This window comes from Candoia aspera, chromosome 12, assembly GCF_035149785.1.
Source record: "Candoia aspera isolate rCanAsp1 chromosome 12, rCanAsp1.hap2, whole genome shotgun sequence".
Classification (NCBI taxonomy): domain Eukaryota; kingdom Metazoa; phylum Chordata; class Lepidosauria; order Squamata; family Boidae; genus Candoia; species Candoia aspera.
This window is the reverse complement of record NC_086164.1, coordinates 16,580,662-16,602,477: the sequence shown is the minus strand read 5'-3', so window position 1 is coordinate 16,602,477 and position 21,816 is coordinate 16,580,662. Positions and strand designations below refer to the sequence as shown.

At 42.6% G+C, this 21,816-nt stretch overlaps 2 protein-coding genes across 2 annotated transcripts in view; one reads left to right on the top strand and one right to left on the bottom strand.

The window, feature by feature from the left end:
* COL4A5 (collagen type IV alpha 5 chain) overlaps positions 1 to 21,816 on the bottom strand; it is a 669,904-nt gene that overhangs the window by 501,175 nt on the left and 146,913 nt on the right. The gene's annotated exons all lie outside the window — the stretch shown is intronic.
* On the top strand, positions 5,571 to 21,064 carry IRS4 (insulin receptor substrate 4). Its single transcript, XM_063313457.1, has 2 exons — positions 5,571 to 9,460; positions 18,026 to 21,064. The coding sequence occupies exons 1-2, from the start codon at positions 5,896 to 5,898 to the stop codon at positions 18,028 to 18,030; spliced, it is 3,570 nt and encodes a 1,189-aa protein (XP_063169527.1). The 5' UTR covers positions 5,571 to 5,895; the 3' UTR covers positions 18,031 to 21,064.

Here is a 21,816-nt window from a genome sequence, read left to right as displayed (position 1 = left end):
CTCTTTACAAGGTCCGTTGGGATGACTGTGCTACGAGGAACGACAACGCAGGATGGGTGTCAGGGAACCATCCATAACATATTTGAAAAGCCAGACACAAGTTGCATAAGCTCCTCTAAACCTATTTGTTGAAGGTAAGATGAAGAGGACAGTCATAGAGTCTGGAGATGGGTGGTGACAAATTTGATAAACAAACAAACAGTAGACCCCAACCAACTTTTCTGTTGATCAGATGACTAACACACAGTGACCCAAACACTTCAATGCCATACGGAACATCTAGTATTTCAGAGTTCGATATTGCTCCTGGCTTTCTTGATACTTGGTCTAACCTGAAGGTAACATGCAATTTATAACTGATCCTGAATTTGGACATTCCCCCCTGCTCGAATATAGTGTATTTTCCAAAACATGTTGGAGTTCTCTGCCTTTTTATTTATTGTGAAGAAACTCTAAGGTCAGATGAAGAATTATGTTGAATGAGTACAAATCTTTCTCTGTGATACATGTGTTAGAAAATAAAGAGGAGGATAGAGCATTTGCTTAAATTTTTGATCCTGGAATATGGGATCATCTAATAAAATTAATTAACCAGAAATTCAAAACAGACGAAAGAAATTTCTTTTTTGCCTGCTTAACTACCCTAATCTGGGAGGTCTCCCAGATGGTGGGATGAGGGTGGGATGGGTTTCCAAGGGATGAGACGTTTCAGTGGGCCCTGGTCACCCTGGTGACGTGCAACTGCTGGGTTCAAAGGCAATATGCTTTTGGGTATCAGTCACCGGCTCCATGTCCTGCTTACCATTTTCTTGAAACACCTGGTTATCCAGGGGGAAACCGGAGACCGGACAGATGGGCCTTGGATTAAGTCTAGATGGAATCTGGAATTCTCACTGGTGCAATTTTGTAATACAGTTACATTTTTCCATAAGCCTAAATGAAAATGGCTGTCAGAAACCGAACACAGAGAGGTTCACAATCTCTGAATAAGAGGGGGGCATTCTCTCTGGCACAATTCAATGCCCTCCCTGCAGTGGTCTTAGAAGACAAATACAAGGGCATTCTATTTGGACGAAGGTTTTGAACATGCGGTGGAGGGCAGTTGAATCCGTACATTTTGTTTCATTACATTGCTCGTTTTATGTTGCTACACTTTTAGAGTTGATAACCCCACATTTAAATACATTTCTTGGTCTTCCTGGTTATGTTTACAATTTTTTCTCTTACATACATGTGATTCTGTTTTTTTAAGCATAGCCAAATTTTACCATATGTAAAATGCATAGTTGATTCATTGACGTGGCTAGTTCGTTTTACACTAGTGCTTATCTATCTATATGTAATTGTTTATATTATTAAGCTTCATTATGTACAGACCACTGACTTCAATAAAGATAGACAGACAAGACAGACAGAGCAAGCAGTTTCCAGGATGTGGAGTAAGAGGGACAAAAAGGCTTCTTGCAATCTTTTCTCACTGAAGTATAAACTATAGCACAGGAAATGAACAATGAAAATACAGTGGGTAAAACCATCCCCCAAAAATGTCCCAAAATATAACTACGAATTTTCCACAAACATACAAATAGAATGTAAAGAATACATGCATATAAGCAATGTAAAACATACATACCAACACCAAACAGATAGTAAGATTCAAGTAATAGAAGAAATCTCTATTTTACTAATAGACCATTGGGCATGTATTACTGGTGAAACAAACAGAACCATTTTCTGCAAACAAAATTAATCTCAAATCCAACAGATAGCGAGGAATATCTCAAACACTTCAAAAAATGGGATTAATCTTTGCTTTTACAATAATACATAGCCTTGAGTTACACTGATGAAGAACAAACAGAACTCCTTTCAACGAGATGCCCAGGTTCTAACAACATTTCTGTCTTTCGTCAGGAGAGAGTTAATCGGTTACCTGCATTCCTCTGATGTTTTACAGATGTATCAAAATGATTATTATTCAACAAGTTCGTTTCTGCAATTTTCTGTCCTTAACTGCTAGTATAGATTTTCACCAACCGTATTTTAATTATTTGCTCCCTTTTGCTGTACCACTCCGTTTATGCTCATATTTAAGGGCATACCCTTCTTTGTATTAGGATTTTTTCCCCAGATATCATCCTATAAAGTATCGTGATCAACTCTTTCTACTCATGACTTTTTCTCATCCATAATGTTCTCTTTCTGTTATCAGAGATGCAAAAGCAAAAAAGTAGGTCTGCAGGGAAAACACTGAGCACCCCTTGTTTACCGAACAGATTTGCAGCCCTCCAGGTAACAACATTCTCTTATTCCGATTGTTTCAGTTTTTAAAGAGAAGCATTTAGAATAAATCCTCAAAAATCTGAAATGCAAGCATTGCAACTTTCTCAAGCATAATGTTTGAGTTTATACTTCAGTGAGAAAGTTTACTAGAGCTTAATACAATGGTTGAGGTTCCCATTGTGTTTACATCGCTTGTTTAACATTATGCAAATGAAGTAAAGTAACAACATGATGGATAATGCATTCTCTGATTTAATGAAGAATCACGAGTAGTTTCACTGTAGTTTTATCCAAAACAAACTATTTTCTTTTATTTGTACCACATTTCTCTACTCAGCAGGCATTCAACACAGCTAGCAGAGTTTTAAAAATGGAAAGAGTGTATAAAAAGTTAAAAACAAGGATTAAAGTTAGAAAGAAAAGAAGTACTAAAATCAGACAGCTATGAAAAAATTGATAAAAGAAATGCTTCAATGCAGGAGAGAGTGGGGACCAAACAAAATTTTGGCGAAAGGCCTAGGAGCAGTGCAAAAGGCCAACTCCCAATGTGAGGAAGTCTGGTCTTGGATGGCTGGACACTTTCAAAGGGGCCTGTCCTACATATCTGAATAGCTGGACAGCCTTGTAATAGGATTGGTGGTCCCTCAGGTGGCCTGGGCCTAAGATCCATTATAGTTTTAAAGCAGCCATTCTCAATGTGGGGGGGATGTGGCCCCCTGGGGGCCCTAGGACATTTCAAGGGGGCCACCGGTGAAAAACATGTAACAGGGGTCCATGGCATGTGCCAAGGGGGCCACCAAAAAGCAAAGTGTATTATACTTACGGTGACCATATTTTCTTGGGAAAAAATAAAGGACAAACCTGAAAAAGGAGCAAATCTGAAAGAAATTCATAAGGAGAAAAATAAATTGTTTATAATTTTGTTTTACAAAGGAAAATTCAAGAAGAAAATGAAGAAAAGCTTTACAAAAATGCATATTCTAATAAAAATATCTAAAATCAAACAGTATATGTATGTGTATTTATTTAAAAAAAACAATTCAATTTCCACATTTTTCACATGAATGAAAGACTATACCTTAACTGGTACATTTGTACAGTATAAGTTAAATGACCAAAATAAGGGACAAAAGTGACTTTTTGAAAAATAAATCTAAAGGACAGCTGTCTGAAATAAAGGACTGTCCTTTATAATAAAGGTCAAATGGTACCTGTAATTATACTGCAAATACTGTCTTGTTGAAGTCAGAAAACATACCAGTTACTGTCCCATGTCTGTATCCTGTAATGCAGAGTTTCTCAACCAGGGTTTTGCGAGAGGCCACTAGCGGTTCCCCAGAAGATCATGATTTATTAAAAAAAATATTTCAAATTTGGGCGACTTCACATTGAAGTGGTAAGTTTCATTCTTTATTTTCAGTTTAAGAACACTGTGAATGCCCATAATACAGGCCTACCCATGACACGAATAATTTGGTAACTTCTGGCCTATATCTGAGCCTGAATGTGCAGGGGTTCCCCGAGGACTGAAAAATATTTCAAGGGTTCCTCCAGGGTCAAAAGGTTGAGAAAGGCTGCTGTAATGGAACCTGGACAAGGAAAACAGAAAAACAAGGTTGGGAGGGGGCTGGGGGGGGGAGTTGAGAAACATGCTTCAAGCTGTGAAAGGACAGCTTAACAGCAAACGCCTGCAAGTTGAGCAGGGCCGCTGCTGATGACCGCAGGGACCATCCCTGTAATTTGCTTTGCAACAATGCGCAAAGGCTTGGCCGTTGCCGGCTCCCGGGCCATTTCTTAAACTTCCCGGTCTAACTTCCAGCCCTGGAGGAGTCTCCAGAGGCCCCCATCCGAGGTCTAACCAGGGCCAACCCAGCTTAGCTTCCAGGGCCGGTTCAGCCACCACCTTCCATTCTGCCCTGTCTGCCCTGAATGGCAGCCCAGCCCAGCCCCCCTCTGCAGTCAGGTGTGTGTGTGGGTCTTTCCTATATTGTCCTCTTGCATAAATAAAAATTAAACAGCGTCTTAGTTCAGACACAGGGGCTTCTGCTCTGGGGGAGGGAATGTCAGAAAAGTCAAGGTGGCGGCCATCATTTTGACTTTTTCGACCTGCCCTCAGCAGACAGGATACATCGAAGGCGCAGAGCATCCTTAAGGGTCCAGCCGGACTAGTCTCTGCCAATACAGCATAAGGACTAGAAGCTTATCTGCACCTGTTTCAAGGTCTCAGCGCCCCCTCCCTCCACTGCAGGAGCAAGACTCTCCAACTCCCCATTTCCTCCTTTATTGTCCGGGCTAACATTTCTAATCTGCCAAAGAGAAGCGCGTCTTTGGACTCCTCTCAGAGCGCCGGCGCGTACCCGTGTTCACGCATTCACACGTCCCCGCTGCCCCAGCAGCGCTGCGGGGGGCGTGGCCTGGGCGGGGTCCGCGGGGCCTCAGGCCACGTGGTCCAGCCCCCCGCCCCCCGCGCTTCCCGGCAGAGGCGGCGGTTGGGGCGGTTGGCTCCGCGCGCCTCCCGCGCCGCGGCCACCGCCAACGGTCGCCCGCGCGCCGACGGGTTGTTTACTTCGCCGGCGGCCCCGCCCCCCTCCACCTCCCCTCGGCCCTCGCGCCCGGCGATTGGCCCCGCCGTGGCCAATCCCGGCCCTCAAGGCGGGCGCGGGGAGAAGGCGGGGTGCGTGTGTGAGGCGCCGTTCCTTAAAGAAAAAAAGTTGTAAGGGGGGAGAAAAACAGCCACCCTTCCCCGCAAAAAATGCCTTCCCGCCCTGCTGATTGGCTGGCGGCGAAGGAACGGCAGCAGCCGATTGGCTGTCCGAGGTGCTCCTCATCTGCAGCGGCCGGCCTCTCTGTGTGTGTGTATTTTTTTTTTTCAGTCACTCATCTACACGCACGCACGGAGCGGCTCCAGCCTCCGCCTGGCGTCTGTTCCACTGTGTGAGACGATGATTGGACGGCGCCCAAGCCCCTCCTTCCGTGTCTCCTGTCTCTCAAAAACACACACATATTGTCGACGACGTTCCACTCCCCAACCCACAACTATTAATCACTCCCGCCTCTTATTGGCCGCGGTGGCTGCCCGTCATCCTCAAAGCGCCGTAAGAACCCACCCGCCGGCCAAGGGCGGGGTGCAGGGTGGCTGACGATTGGAGCCCCTGAGAAAACTCCGACGACTCCCATTGGCTGCCGCCCCGCCCGCTCCTCCAGGCTCGGCCGCTGAGTCCCCCCGCCCCGCCCCTGGGCGGGACCAAGCGCGGCCTCGCCTCGCGTCCCCCCTTTTTCCTCCCCGCCCGCGCGGGAGGGGGTGTGGGTCACGTGATGTTTTCGCCGTGGTGCCGCCGAGCCTGCTTGCTGGTGTGAGGAGAGAAGCGGGAGACTCGGAGGAGCCCGGCGCGTCCCACCGGCGGCGAGGGGGTGGCAGCAGCCGGCTTGCCCGCCCGCTCTCTCGCTCGCCCGCTCTCTCGCTCGCAGGCCGGGAGCCGCCGGGTCGGCCGGCGCGGGGAGTCCCGCGGGCACTCATGTCCAGCCGGGCCTGGGAGACCCTTCCCTTGTGAGGGCGGCTGCTTCCCTCGCCCGCCCGGCGTAGCGATTTGGACCCTGCCCTGGCCCCTTAAGATGGCGAGCGGGATGCTTGGCCCCGGCGGGGAAGGCGGCTGCACCGCGCTGGAAGGCAAAGACGAGGCGGTGGGCAACGCGGCCGGAGCGGCAGCGGCTGCAGCAGCGGCAGGCGGCGGCGGCTCCAGCCAGGCGTCCAGGCTGACGACGGCTGAGGAGGACCAGGAGCCGGCCGAGAGCGCTCCCTGCCCACCCCCGGCTCAGCCCCCGCATCATCTCATGCTCCTGCTGAGGAAGTCCCCCAGCACCTCCCTCTGCCTCGTACAGGAAGAAGAGGCCTCGTTGCCTGGGGACCCCGCGGCCCTGGGGCGAGTGGGAGCCCCCGCCACCCCCCTGGGCCGGGCCGGGCCTGCAGTGACCTCCACCAGGGGGTCAGCTCCTACACCCCCAGCGGGCATCACCTGGGGCGATGATGTGCGGAAGTGTGGCTACCTGAGGAAGCAGAAGCATGGGCACAAGCGGTACTTTGTGCTGCGGGCGGACAGTCACCTGGGCCTGGCCCGGCTGGAATACTACGACAGCGAGAAGAAGTTCAAGAGTAGCTTAAGAGCGGCCGCGGCGGTGGCAGTTGGGGGGAATGTGGCCCTCTGCTGCCCGTCTCCGAAAAGGGTGATTCCTCTGTACCAGTGCTTCACAGTCAGCCGGAGGGCAGATGCCAAGCATAAACACATCATTGCCCTGTATACCAAGGATGAGTATTTTGCCATGGTGGCTGAGAACGAGCCTGAGCAAGAAGGGTGGTACCAGGCCATCAGTGAGCTCATGAGCCAAAGCAAGAGAGGGGTCTTGGAGCAGGAAGACCAGGCTGACCAGCAGCTGGACGATGAGGATGAGCATTACGGAGCTGCTCTTTGCCCAGGAACTGTGTTCAAAGAAGTTTGGCAAGTCAACGTGAAGCCTAAGGGCTTGGGGCAGACTAAGAATTTGACTGGGGTGTACAGATTGTGCCTCTCCAGCAAAGCCATCCACCTTGTCAAGCTGAATACTGAAGTACCCTCTGTCCACTTACAACTGATGAACATTCGGCGATGTGGGCACTCGGAAAACTTTTTTTTCATTGAAGTGGGCAGGTCTGCCTCCATTGGACCAGGTGAGCTGTGGATGCAAGTAGATGATTCGGTGGTTGCCCAGAACATGCACGAGACTTTCCTAGAGACCATGAAAGCTCTGAAGGCCTTTTCTGAGTTCAGACCTCGCAGCAAGAGCCAGTCTTCTGGGGGTGGCAGCAGTACCAATCCTATTTCCTTCATAACTACCAGGAGGCATCTTGGTAACCTGCCACCTAGCCAGACTGGCTTACAAAGAAGGTCCCGGACTGAGAGTGTTACTGGGGGCACTCCTCCTACCACCAAGAGCAACAGTGCTTATCGCTTCAGAACCTCTAGTGAAGGGGAGGGGACCATGACCAGACCATTCAGATCAGTTACTGGAAGTCTGATTCATTTGAATACTGCACGGATGAATTTGGGCCGCCAAGAAGGAAGCGGACGATATGTTAGAGCAGCATTCAGCTCGTCTTATCACACCAGGTCTGCCTCTCTGCCAGTTTCTCATTTTCCTTCTACTACTAGTCCCATCAGTGTTTCTTCAAGTAGTGGGCCTGGATCAGTGACAGATAACCTTGTAAGGCCTTCCAGTTCATCTGTCTGTGGGTCCCCAAGTGATGGAGGTTTCATTTCTTCAGATGAATATGGTTCCAGCCCTGGAGACTTCAGGTACTTTCGTGTGAGAAGTAACACCCCAGATTCCTTGGGGAATACGCCACCAATCAGAGAAGAAAATTGCTTAAATGAATACATGTCTATGAACAAGCAGCAAACAGATAATAGTTCAAGAGATGATTACCGGGAGGCTGACAAATGCTTTCGAAAAAGAACCTACTCTTTAACTAAACCTGCTTCAGTACCAGGACAACAGAAAACAACCCAAACTGCTTTAGATGAAGATTCCTCAGGAAGCCATGGACGCCTGTCTTGTTCTGAATCACCAAGATTCAAAAATAACCCTGAACCTGAGTACGAGGAATCAATTCTTGATTCTGTATGTAATCAAAGCAAGAATAAAGCCAGAGATGATGGGTACATGCCAATGATGCCAGGAGTTGCATCTTCTCTTGCAAGCAACAGTGACTACTTGCCAATGACTCCTAAAAGTATTTCTGTTCCAAAACAGATTAACAGTTCCTGGTTGTCATCTCAGGCAGATTCTAAAGGATATATGATGATGTTTCCTCGAGCTATCTCCTCACCCATACGTAATCCTTTAACTGAATTTAATTCTAAAACTGGTCATGAAAAGTCAACAAATAACGAGTACATGGATATGTCTCCTGGAAATTCTACTGCTCCAAAGCAACCCTGTGATCCAGATTATATGCATGCCAACATTGATTCCAAAAATTTTGGCTCATATTTCTCTCTCCCGCGAAGCTTTAAGACTCTGACTGGGGAGCATGATGAGTATGTTCCGATGTCATCACCTGGAAAATTATTGTATGTTGGATCTGAAAATGGTAAAAACATCAGCAATGAAGTTCTGGCTAATGGCCTTTCCAGATCACCCCTTCTGAAAAGTTCAGAAGAAGGCCTTGCCCAGAACAGGGTTACTAGGCCTACGAGACTTCCACTAGCAACTAGAGGTAGTAACACCATACCAAGAATGTACGATCGCACAATTCCACTTGAGCCATCTAGCCCTGGTGAATATATAAATATTGATTTTGGTGAAAAAGCAAGTAATACACCATACTCCTTATCTGCCGAAGGATCCCCATCATCGCTTGGCTCCAGTAGTGACCACAGGCAGTCACCACTCTCTGACTATATGAGTGTTGATCTTGATGTTCAGTCCCCCAAAGCTTGTAAAGAACTGTCTAACTCTTTGACAGATATTTCAATTTATGCAAGTTCGAGTATCCCTAGAAACCTGCCTGATGCTGATTATGCCAGGCTCTCCTTTGGTACTGCTTGTGTTAGCACAGCACATGGTAGGATTGATGACTACACCGAGATGACCTTCAACATGGCAGCCACACCACCTGGACCATTTGCCACAGAAAGCAAAAATGGATTAAAGATTGATAGTCCTCCTTCTATAGTTAACAGACTCTGCATCGTTGACCAATATGCTAGCAGCAGTGACTTCTCTGTTTCTAGTCCCGATCCTCCTGTAGTTCCTAAAGTCATTCGAGCTGACCCACAGGGAAGGAGGCGGCATAGCTCTGAAACCTTTTCTTCTGCAGCCACTGTTACCACTTCCTCCTCTTTCTTTACTGACAGTAGTAAAAGGCACAGCTCTGCCTCTTTTGACAATGTGTGGTTGAAACCCGAAGAACATATTTCGGATGGCCATGAAAGCAAGATGTCCAGGGATACTTCAACTGGATTTCAGAATGGCTTAAATTATATAGCTCTAAATTTACGGGAGAATTCACTAAACTGTGAGGAGAGCCCTAATACACCAAATTGCCACCTCCCAAATGGTACTCTAAATCTGGAAAGTGGAGTATATGTAAGCATAGATTTCAGCAGATCAGACAGTTTGAAGTGCAGCTCCGCAAGAAAAGGTTTGTAATTTTTGCAGACACCTGCTATAGTACTTAATGCATGTAAAATTTCAATATATTATTTTGAATTACAGCTTTGTAAAATTATGTATTTTATTATATATAAAACTTGAACCTTTTTCATTTCCCAAACATCTTCCTTGTGTGGCATCGCTATATAAGGCAGTTTTCCCTAACCAAATGCCCTTCTGCTCTGCTGGACTACAACACCCACCACCCACAACCAAATGTTGTGGGTGTTCAGTTGTAGTCAAGCACAGGTTGAAGGAAGCTAAAAAGGAGTTCTGAGCAAAAGCAGCAAGATAGACCAAAGAGTTAAATCATTACCACTAATTTAACTCTTTGACATGGTATGCCTTTTGGTTAAATTATCGGTATTACTCTTGGTGATACAGCAGTCAGATTATTATAAAGTATTTGAGTAGTCATAAATCATGTTTGCACTTGTAATTAATTCCCAATTTTGGGTCAAAAGTTTTACATCTTTCAGTGTGATAACAAAAAGCAGTAGCTGTACACATTCTGAAGAATCTTGAACCATTTGTTTTCAATCCTGATGTTTCAGGATACCTGAAATTTATTTCCCAATTCAGTTTTAGAGATCCATTTCAAAACAATTCCATTTTCTCAGGTCTTGGAGAAGAAATGCTCCAGTTTCCATTCAGTTTCCCTCTGTTTTTTTCTGTTGGAGGTCATGTTTAACAGGCTGTAGGCCAAAATGTGGTTGGCAGGATTATTTGATATGCTTTATTCTATAGCATTCAGGTAAATTAAAAATGTAGAATTACATTTTAACTTTACTTTTACAAAGCAGCTATAGTTTAATGTATTACAGTGAACTAAGTTGTATTCTCTCCCCCAAAGATTTCTGGGAATGGTAGTTTTTGGAAGAGGAAGAAAAATAGAGCACACCTCACTGTGTTCTATTATATGATTCTAATTACTGTTTAAATTAAGGTTGCTTAGCAACTAATGATTATTTGCCTGTATTTTCTGTACATAGTATTTAAAAATACCAGAATGACAACTGAGTAATAGATTAGTACTCTTGTTTCTTAACAAAAACTCTTTGTGTATCACTTCATGCACAGACATTATAAAAGTGTTCTAGACTCCAAAAAACACCGCATGGAATTTTGAACCATATGTTCTGTGTGCCCCTTACATTTTGGGGCAGAGCTTCTAACATTGGGGCCCCTGCTTCAGCTCCCACGATCCGTGATCGTTGGATATACCGGCTGAGGGTGGTGGGGGAGAGATGAGGTGGTAGTCCAGGGCTTCCTGAAGTCACCAGGTTGGGAAAGTCTGCTTTACAGCCTATGGAAAAGATTACATAAAAGATGAGTCAATCCCTAAGCGGGGCATTGGGGTTTAGAAAAATATGCAGCTTGCCTTGGTATTCTTTCTCTTGTTTTGACTCTGGCTAGATCCAAAGTGTTTGAATCTTCTCCTAAGCTATTGAATTTCAGTCATGTGTGGAATGTCATCTTTTTGTAAATTAAGTGTACAATTTCATTAGAATCAAAACTAGTGAGACCTTGTACTGCTTCTGGACTTCTCTGGCAAAAACTCAGTTTGTGTTTGCAAAGTGTAATTGTACTTCCTACTATACACAGGGATGAATAGGGAAATTGGGTTTCTGTATCTGACCATAGCAATTCAAAACTGTACAGATTAAATTTTCAGCATGTTACTATCTTTTGCCTATTGATGCCTCAGCTGAAAGTGATTGCATTTGCCTATGCTTAATTCATATATTACTCCATAGTGAGTAATGTCATGACAACTTCTAAATATGAAAGAGATGAAAAATTTGGGAGTGATAACAGTTGCTGAGTCTGCTAGATTTTAAGATTCTGACTGTTATTCCCTTATTCAAAAGCTGTTTATGCATCTGCAGTTTATGTGTATGAGAGTTACAGTGTTGTAGGCGGTTGCTACAATCCAGCCCAGAATTATGAATGCTCAAGCTTATTGACCTAGTGCTCCTTATTTTCATCTCTTACATAGTTAATCACCATATCTAAATAAAACCTACCCCCAACAGTAAAAATGTGATTTGCTATTTGGAAGTAGTTGGGAGCCTTTCAAGTCCTACTGGTAGAGTTTTCAAGTGTCTCACCTTAGTAATTGTACCAAGCTGAACAACCAAGGGGGTGCCCAAGTGAAAGAATGAAATGTAATAATGTCAGAGTAGGTGGCTTACGTCTTTCTTGTTGCTATGTTCTGGCTTTATTTGCACAACCACAAAGATCCAGCAACATTTTATTCTAGCAGACTGTAGGAACCCAAGTTTTGTGGTTACTCTGTGCTTCATTTTGTTGTGTGAGCCCTGAAACAAGGATGAACTGAATAAACAATGACTAAGTTAACCATGGCTCAATACATGCTGTGAATTCAGCCTGTCTCGTTTCATAAGTGTGAGAAGAAAAAACATGAACACCATGACACACCTATTCAAATTTGCTTAGGCCACTTCAAGGCTGAGTCTGGGACATGTTTTGTCTCTAAATTTTGTAGTTTTACTAACAATCTGACACTAGAGGTGTACTCAGTATTCTGTGATTAAAAGCTGGCCATAAAAAGGGGCATGTGATTAGCTTATGTTTATGATAAAAGACTGAATTGTTCATTTACTTTTAAATACCACTGAAATTTTCTAACATTCTTTATATATAAAATGCAACCAATTTCCCAGAAGTATGAATTGTGGTGCAGGAATTCTGATTTTATATTTCAAGGCATCATACTTTTATTACTAAGATGGGCAGCCCAAATATAAACATTTCTGCTTAAAATTATAAAACAAAACATGAGTTTCAGGTAATTGTTGTTGAACACACCTCTACTTTTCTTGGCATGTTTCATATCCTGTTTAATGTATACATCTTTCACTTGAAAAAGGTTATTGCTTTTACAAAATAATATTCCACATAGTTTCTGCAAATAGAACTTGAAAGGGTTTGTTCTTCTGGATTATATACTAATTAAGACAAAAACTTACTGAATTCCCCAAAGTTTCATTGTGGGAAGCAAGACTCTACTGCCAGGGATTGTGCTGTACTGAAGTTCCCACTTTTCTTGTGATCCAAACAAAATGTTGCTAGCAATTGCTCCATTACTATGCCCCTCCTCCATCGTTTTTATGAATAGGGAGAGTTGATTCCCCTTGCCAAACAACTGAAACTAGGGAAGCCGAACACTATTTTGTGATAAATTGAAGGTGACATCTTGTAAGCAGGAGTAAACATTAGACTGAAGTGAATGTAACAAAACAGTCATTTCTTCTTACAGAAAAGTCAATTCAGGAAGGGGCAGTTTGGAGCAAAGGATTGGGAAAGGAGTATCTAATTCAGCTCCACTGTTTATTCTCCTAAGTTTGTATTTGAAGTTTCTCTAGGCAAGCGGTTTTGGGAAGAAGTGTCAGGCAAGCAAAAAGTTAAGAAACTTTCCCCTGATCTTTTATTTCTCCTTTAAATGCTTTTTCTGTAAAGCTGGTTTGCTTTTAATACAAGCAGCTGCTGGAGTTTATGACTTTAGGTCAGAGCTAAAATGACTTGGTTTTATTTTCACGTATAAGATTGTCAAAAATAGTAACTCCTCAACTGTATTATTTTGGTTTATGTATGTGCAAAACAGTTTACACCTCTCCCCCCTTTTATACATCTTTAAAAATACATAATCTGATCATGACTCTTAAAAATGGAAGTTATTTGTACAGAAGAGAAGTGTAATACTGATTTTGTTACTTACATTTAAACATAAACAAATACCCAAAGATTGAAAATTACTGGGAGAAAGAATGGAGGTTAATAGTTTATATACAGAAATATTGTCCTAATGACACACTTTTCAGATTATTAGAGCGCTGGAGTTCCAAGCTCTGGCACAGTCGTTTGCATATGATACACATCGGAGTTTGGCAAGTTGACTTCTAAAGCGCAAGAAAAGCTGTTACAAATAGAGGAAGCTCACTATTGGAAGGCAATTAGATTGTAGTAAGAATGGTGGGGGTGGACAAAACCAGTGTTGTTGACTCTAGTTCCCTTGCTTGTAGAAATTACACTGACTGTAATAATGAAGAGAACTCTCTTCTGCTCTTGACATTGTCCTGTTTACTTGACCTGAGAAAATCCCATTCCAGAGCACCGTCGGTAATAGAAATATTAGCATAGTATTTCACAGGCTGTGCTCACATAGCATGCTAAATCTCCTGTTGGCTACAGGGCTGCACCTGCCATCTTACTCCCTTTTATATGAATCCCTTTAACCAAGTGGAGAGACTCAGGTGAGGCTATGGGTGTCTGCAGACCTACCCAGCCAATTATATCTCACTGGAATAATCCAGTTTTTCTAACCATGACTTGTTTAGTAAATCATGGTTTAATATGGTGTGAAATGTGTGTGTGTAGTCTCTTACATGCTCAATTTAGTAATACGCTTTCTGCATCATCAATTCCTATTTGTCATGAAAACCCAAAGTGTTTTTAAAAAGTCTCTTCACATCAGAATTGCAAATCATGATTTAATCTTGTTTGCAGTTCTGATTTTTTTTGTTCAAATCACAATTTGTCAGTCTAGACGGTGAACAAATGATAAATCAGAAAATACTTTGTTAAACTGAATGTGTAAAAATCAGGGTGCTTGCATGCATGTTGTTTACTTCCAGTCTTCTAAACTTGAGAAGGTGACATCTGGATATTTGACATCATGTGCCTGAGGATGCAAAGAATTATTTTACCTGCAACTTGAGAACCACTTAGTGGGGAAAAACACAAAAAACGTTAAAGTGAAATCTTGTTTTAAAAGTTGCATGTGTGGTATATTGCAAGGAAAAATGTAATTGTTGGAAGCTTGGCTTTTATTTCCATTTCCATGTTCTAAAACAGATGCATTTCTTTATTATTAACATTCTGTTTGTGTAAGCACTCATGGTAGCTTGCAATACTTAAATGGAAGTATTTCATTTTTAGTATTCTTTAAGCATGTTGTACTCATCCTAATTTATTGATCGTCCAGTGTGCAAGTCTGCCTTAACACACACACCAGAATCTGTTAACTTATGCTACTGATCAATGTTGGAAGATGTAATAGTACTCACATACTATTTGCTTTGAAATTATGTGATTAGAGATTTTCCTATTTAAGAATAACAAAAATGGTTCTTTAAATTGTTAACTAATTAAATAGCCAAGTTTCACAGTGAAGACTGCATTTTGGTACACTTCTTAAAATGATTGGCACTTCAGTGCAGTCATAACTGAACCTGGATTTGGAGCTTTAAGATCCTACCAGAAGGTAACAAAAAGCATTCAACTGGTTTCTTCCTAAACCACTTCTGGGAAGAGAGATCTGAATAATTGCAGGAGTCTGAGAGAAGAAATCTGCATGAGCAAAAGTGAACAAAAAGTGACACGTGGCTGCAGTTATACTGGAACCAGGCATTCTTTTTCAAATGCTGTGTAGGTAGAAGGGTCTGTTATTCTGAACTATTGTAACAAATCTCCATGAATTTGGGAAGGCAAATGGAAGGAAAAGTAGAAGGTTTAGCAGATGGTGGATTATCCACTGCTGAAATCCTAGCATGTTTGTTTGTTTATTTATTTATTTATTAAGATTAAATATCCAGGATCTGGTTTGTTCCCAAATGCATAGTTGCTCGCATTTGGGAACCAAGCCAGGTCTAGTTTTCAAACTGAAAATTTCTAAGAGGTCTAAGGGGGGAAATCTGAGATTAAAACATGGACATTTTTGTTTCGAAGACATTACATTTTTTGTTAAAAGTGAGGAAATATCTTTAAGAAACTGCACAATCTTACAGTGTGGAAAAGGCTGGGGAGAGGAGGAGGAGGAGGAATCTTCACCACTGTTTGTCCTAAAATGTGACTCATCCATAAACTGTTTGCATGACCCAGAGGGCTGCCTCCTCGGCCCACCCTGCAAATTGCTATTTGTTTTTTTAAAACTCTGGTCACGTGTAATTTTATTAGGCATCTTAAAGGCAGCCTAATGATTACCTTGGTGCTACACATGTTGAAACAGACGCGGATGGGTTTCTGAGGTGGAATTGGCTCAACCGAAGAAGGCGTAGCATCAGCTCATGGCACGATTATTAGGATGGCCGTCTTTCCCTTGGTGGGCTGCTGTGCCTCCCGCTGCTGTGTGACAAGAACTTCAGCAGCTGAAGCTGTAACTGAGTGCTCAGAGAAACTTTACTCAGATTTCTGCCTGTTGTTGAAGGTACAGGAACTCTTTCAGAATAGGAATAGTACAGATAGGTAAAATAGCTGTTTGCCTAGCCTCTGACCCTTAGACCTAATAGACAGATGTGGGTAGTGACATACTAAAAAAACCTAAACAAAAAGCAGGTGTTTTACAGGTGGATTTGGGGAGGAAATATCAATTGTCACATAGCTGGATTTCCAATGCAAAAGGACTTTCCTCTTTATCCCTTGTGCCCAATACCTCTTCGGATGACCACCCAAACTTCTGATGTGTATTTTGGGGTACTGTGTTAATGAAACACTATCGGTGATAGACAGCGTATGCGCCTGTAAATGTTACTGTGGTTTGCATCCCCATCTTGAAGACTGAGCATTACGCACAATTATCTGAAATGGGAGACAATCCATTGGCAACGATCAGACATTTTAAAGGGCATATCTTTGGAACAGATTATTTAAGAGTCAGGATCTCCTTTTAGGGTGTCAGTGATAGAGGCAAGGTTTCCAGTTTGATCTCTTTCCTGCACAAATCAACAGATTATCCTTTCCTATACGTTACTTTTGTCCCTCCACCCAGGCTAGAACCCTGTCCCTGACTTGCTTGGTTTTTTACTTGTAGGAAGTGTTTGATCTTTGGTAACATTCAGACATGATCCTAATTTGCTGATAGAATTATTCAACAGGATATTTGTTAACATGCGGTTCAGTTCTTTGAGGCAAGAAAGGAATGTGGATGCATAGAGAGCCTGTTGTTATGGGAGGATCAAATCCAGAGGGAGGAATTTTGTAATCACGCTGAACTTACACCGTGGGATGGGTGATTGATTTAAACACATTCAGTAAGTGGCTTTAGCACAAGTGAAGGGCAGAGCTACCGGTAATTTGCAGTTCTGGAAGAGAGACAATAGTTGGCGTAATTCTAAAAACTTGAAATTCTCACTTTTGCTCTGCTTTTGGAAGCAGAGCTGTTGAACGGGGAAGGCAGGAGTTTCATCTTTCTCTTCCTTCCAGTAAGTCATATCTGGTGTTGTGTGATGCACATACTCATTGATGTGGGATCCCCAATTCCTGGGTGATGACAAATCCCATAAATAGCATGAACAAAGTTTAGGATGGTTGGCTATGTACACACATGCAAGTCTCTGCTCTTTTGCAGTATCTGAAGTTTAAAAAGGCTTTAGCTGCTGCTGCTGCTGCTGCTGCTGCTATCATAAAGCATTAGGGGTAAAAAATGTTTATGCTGATACGTTTCTGTCCAATTTTTCTAAAGAAAGGTTCCTAGGGAGTTGTGAACGAACAGTTGGAAGACAGAATTCTTGCTCACCCTTTCTGAAGAAAGTAGGCAGAACTTTGGCATTAGTGCAGAAAAAGTAAGAATAAGGTAAAATGCCAGGTTCCTTTGTGTGTGTGTGTGATTCCCTCGGTTCTAATTTTGCTTCCCCCTTTGAAGGCAAGTAGGTGTCGGGGGGTACCATGTTCAGCCCAGGCGGTAGCTTGCTTTGCATGCTGAGTTGTGCAACAGCCCAGACAAAATGGGCAGTTCGTTCTCTGCTGAGACTTCTTTCCTCTGCTGCTATTTGTCTGTTGGGGTACTGTGAGGAATCATCCAAATCTTAGGAAGAGCTGCTCTCTGTGGCCTTCATGTGCTTTGGTTTCTTTAAAAGTTTAAATTTGTCGAACTATCAGATCACTTGGTTTGTTGCAATATGGAATACTTACGGCCGCCTGAATTTCTTTCCTGTTCAGTGGCCACATGAAATGTTTAAAAAAAAAAAAAAAAGGATGAAGGGACTTCCTTTCATGACATCATTCCCAGTTAATACCAAATTACAATAACTGTATTTGCAGTTCCTTTATAAGAATATTGTCACATCTGTCATATATTAGCAAGGGAGAGATCATGGAATGCCTTTTGTGGAGCAGAGCTGTATAATATGATTCTACGGTATATGGTAAGATCCCAGTTGACGGGACGTCGTTCTAGCAAAAAATGATGCCCCTCCACAGAAGCATCCATATTCTCTTATCATACCTGTGGCTGCCTTAAAGGAAACAGGCAGGGCACGTTAACCTTCTGTACAGCTGAGACTGCGCAGATTACGCGTGGTACGTCAGAAAAGAAATTTGGCAAACTTGCATGATGGTTGTGAAGAACAAGTTATGGAATTGCTCCAACTGAATTTTTTGTGTGGGGTTTCATAGCCATAAATTGTTCCTGGAAGTATATGAATGTGCCAACCACAATTTTAGTTTAAAATCCCCCTAGAAACAATTTTAAAGAAGTGTCTCTCTCTCCCCCTCCCATTTCACTTGCACTAAAATATTTTTGTTCTTTCCCTAGACTGATGGCATTACCATGGAAACCATTGTGAGAAGAGCAGGCTTTCCAGCTGGTATCTCCATAATGGTGTGGTGCTTTTGGAAGCAGAGCCCATCTCCAGCCAACTCTGATCACTTCCACCAGCACAGACATGGACATGCGTCATTGGAATGATAGTTCATTGAGTGGTGGTTGAGTCTGCAGTTGTACTAATCCAGATGAACTTTTGTCACGGCTGAGTTTGGATGAAAGAGGTTCTCTCTCCCTGCCCCACTCTCTGGCTCTCTTAGCATCATCTGTGAGACAATATGAATGCTTGAGTAGAAACAACAACTTTCGGCACGACTTCTACACCTCCTGCACCAGTTTTGTTCTGAGAAGCTGCAGTATCAGAGAAGCTTCCTAATACGGGTTTGCTTTTCTAGTACTTGAAGTGATAGCTAAACACTTTATCATTGGCTTAGAGTTATTATTTTTTGGCAATTACAAACCCATTTTGAGAGGATGGGGAAAACATGTCACGGCAACGATCCTAAGCAAACTTATTTGTAACTCTCATTGAAATCAGTAGATCATAGTTTCAGAGCTAAGGGCCTGCAGCTAATCTTTTGGATAGCAAAATTCCAACAGACACACACATGCACACGCAACACTCCCAGGTCCCACTAATTAAAAAACAGACTCTGGGAGAACGCTCTTTCCATTGCCTGCCTGTTCTTGCATGCGCCATAGAGATGCTCTTGTTTTCCTTTCCCTCTGGAGAAGCTACAACCTCTCTTCTCCCTCCCACCTCAGCAAAGAAGCCTTTTCTTGATTCTTCCCCTCGTGGCCCCTTGGAAAACGACCGCCGAAGCAAGCCACAGTGGTAGCTGCAATTGTTGGAAAGCAGGTGAACTAACTGCTGGGTGGGAGGCACGTAGCATGGTTCCTCTTCCTCTTTCCTTCTGCGAAGAGGATGAGGCAAGCAGAGGTCACAGTCTCGTCCTCAGTTACAGGGGAGGAACCACCAGTGAATTTAGTGGTACTTAAAGGCGAGGCGCATAGAATCGGACTGTAAATGAACAGTCCTCTCACACGCTGGTCCTCCCAGGTTGATCCCCACCTGGTGATGGTGAGATTTCACAGCCGCAAAGAGCAATATGCTATAAAGGAGAGAAGTGGTACTCTCTGTTTTTTGTTCGTTTGCTTAATTTCACTTTACGGTACAAGAAATTTATGAGTCCTATATCCTTTTTTTTTTTTTTAATAAACCTATGTCCTCTTAAATTTAAGAGTATTCTGAGCATATCTGGAATGTAAAAATAGAACTGAAGAATTGGTTGTATCTTGATTATAGTTAAAGGATTTTCTTATGTCCCTGTATAGTTACTTCTATGACTTTTAAATTTTGGATAAATGGGGAGTTGATTTTTTTATAAACTCAAATGGAAAACTTGCCGACTTTGCAACTGTATATTACCCTTGCATTACAATGTTAATGTGCTGTAGAGCTTTTATAGAGAGAATCGCTTAATCTTACACTTTGATAAAAGATCCCTTTTATTTGGAGCCATTCCTTATTTTCCCCTGAAGTTAGCAAAAGCGTAACTAATACATTATTATTATTATTATTATTATTATTATTATTATTCCTAATGTGGAGAAAAGAAGACCTTTCTTACTAGGGTCGTTGTTTAAAATTGGAGAGTCAAAATAGCAGCAGAAGCTAGGTACATCACATCCTAGGCTTGTGTCGTTAGAGAGCTTGACACCGGGGTTGGTACAACTAGTATGTATTAATAATTCGAAGCACTGATATTGAAAAGAGTTGAAAGCAGTACACAGATCCTCAGGTGCCACATGGCTGGTATTCCTCTACCTTGAATATTGTGCAAATATTAAAGTGCTGCCGCATCTTTTGACCTCTGGTCTTTTAGAATTACTACACCAGTTTGTGAAGCAAATCAGATCCTCCTCAGTTTTGACGTTCATTGTCGTGTACTGGAATCTCTTTGGTTCGACTTAATGTGCTTGTCACCTAATGGCCTAGGGAACTTTTGCCAAATGCAGCTGATACCGATGAGCTTATGTGGAATGCAGTAATTGGAAGGGAAAAAAATGCTGCAGAGTTTAAAAGCACAGATGAGTTTCTGAATCTATAAAAGCAGGATTTTCAAGAGTAAAGTTAACCAGTTGCTGCTAAACAGATTTTAACTTTAAAAATATGACCACTTTTCTAGACCACAGTGCTGTCTTGCAATGTTCTTTTGGTTTGGATTCTGTAAATTAACAATGCAATAGGCCAGCCCTTACCAAACCAGCGTCCCGACAAATTTGTTTAGCCTGCCTGTCCCAGAATGCCCAGCGGCGCTAGCAGTAATTCTGGGAGCCTGAACATCTCTGGAGGGTGCCAATTTGGAAAAGGCTGTGGAAGGTACTTTTACATCTTTTGGTTAAATGAATAAAATTTGGGAGATAATTCAAAAGGATGAATTATGAAAAAGGTTTGATAAAAGTTACATTCTTTACGTATGAAATCCTGAGGCTGCCGTATAGCACTGATTTTGCAAATGCTGAATAAATGGGTAACCTCGAAACTACTGGTACAAATACTAACAGGTACAGCATAATAAAATATGCAATCTTTCTTGTCTTAGTTTACAGCAACTAACTCCTTCAGTATTGTGCTGGAAGACCATCTCCAACTATGTAAAACATATCACTATGCGGGCAACCTTCCAGCCCCCCATTTTATGCTGCTGTAGAGTACAGAGAAACCAACGATGGAACAATGCTTGTCCTGTAAATTTTAATTTGATATTGGACAGTTGTCTGTACAAACTAAAACATACATGGTTGAAGTTGTTCATTATATTTGCTATTTCTGCTTCACTGATCTGTTTAAAGGTTTGAGCTGACTGATCTGGCCGTGTCTTCCACTGTAAATATTGTTACATCGTTTTTCATGGTAAAATGCAGCACATTTGCAATTTTGGGAGACTAGCTTGAAGCTTTGTATAGTGTTTATATTTATCTGAATACGCTTTCCATAATGCTACCTGCAGTAAATGTGTTCATGTAGCGAGTGGTTGAGTGATTCTTTGGACTCCTGACTAAAAGGGCGCCACACACCCGTGCATGTATATTCCATTGGTGTTTAGAGTGGGGTTAAGTGTTAAAAATGCTTCGTGTGGACCTCTTCAGCTAAAAACCTCCGTGGCTTTTTTTTGAATGCCTCAGGGATACTATTTTTTATAATTCATTTGAAAATGTAACCTTTTTGATACATAAACACAATCCCAAGTGTGATTTAAACATAAGTATGGTTTAAAACACTTCTTAATTTATTATAGTTTAGCTCCTATATAGCTCCTTTCCTTTCTCTTTAAATGGAGCAAGGGGTAGTGTTGTAAATCATTCACAGTCATCATTCGCTTTGCAGAAATTGCCTTTTCGCATGTCCAAAGTAACGTCTGAGCCAGAGCTCATGAGTTGCTTGTGGTCATTGAGTCCCAGTTCTGAATTTTAGGGAGTGCCACCATTGTCACAGTCCTGAAATCCTTGCTTCCCAAGTTTAATTGCTTCAAAGCGGCCTTTCTCAACCTTCTGGCCCAGGAGGAACCCTTGAGATACTTTTCAGGCCTCGGGGAACCCATGCACATTCAGGCTCAAATATAGGCCAGAAGTTACAAAATTAGGCCTGTGTATATGCATTAACAGTGTTCTTAAACTAAAAGAATGAAACGTACCTCTTGAATGTGAAGCTGCCCAAATTAGAAATAATTTTTTAAATCGTGATCTCCCAGGGAACCCGAGGGTGCCACGGAACCCTG

What these genes read in the sequence shown, in the direction of transcription:
- IRS4 (XM_063313457.1), top strand. Translation starts at nt 5,896, where the DNA reads ATGGCGAGCGGGATGCTTGGCCCCGGCGGGGAAGGCGGCTGCACCGCG.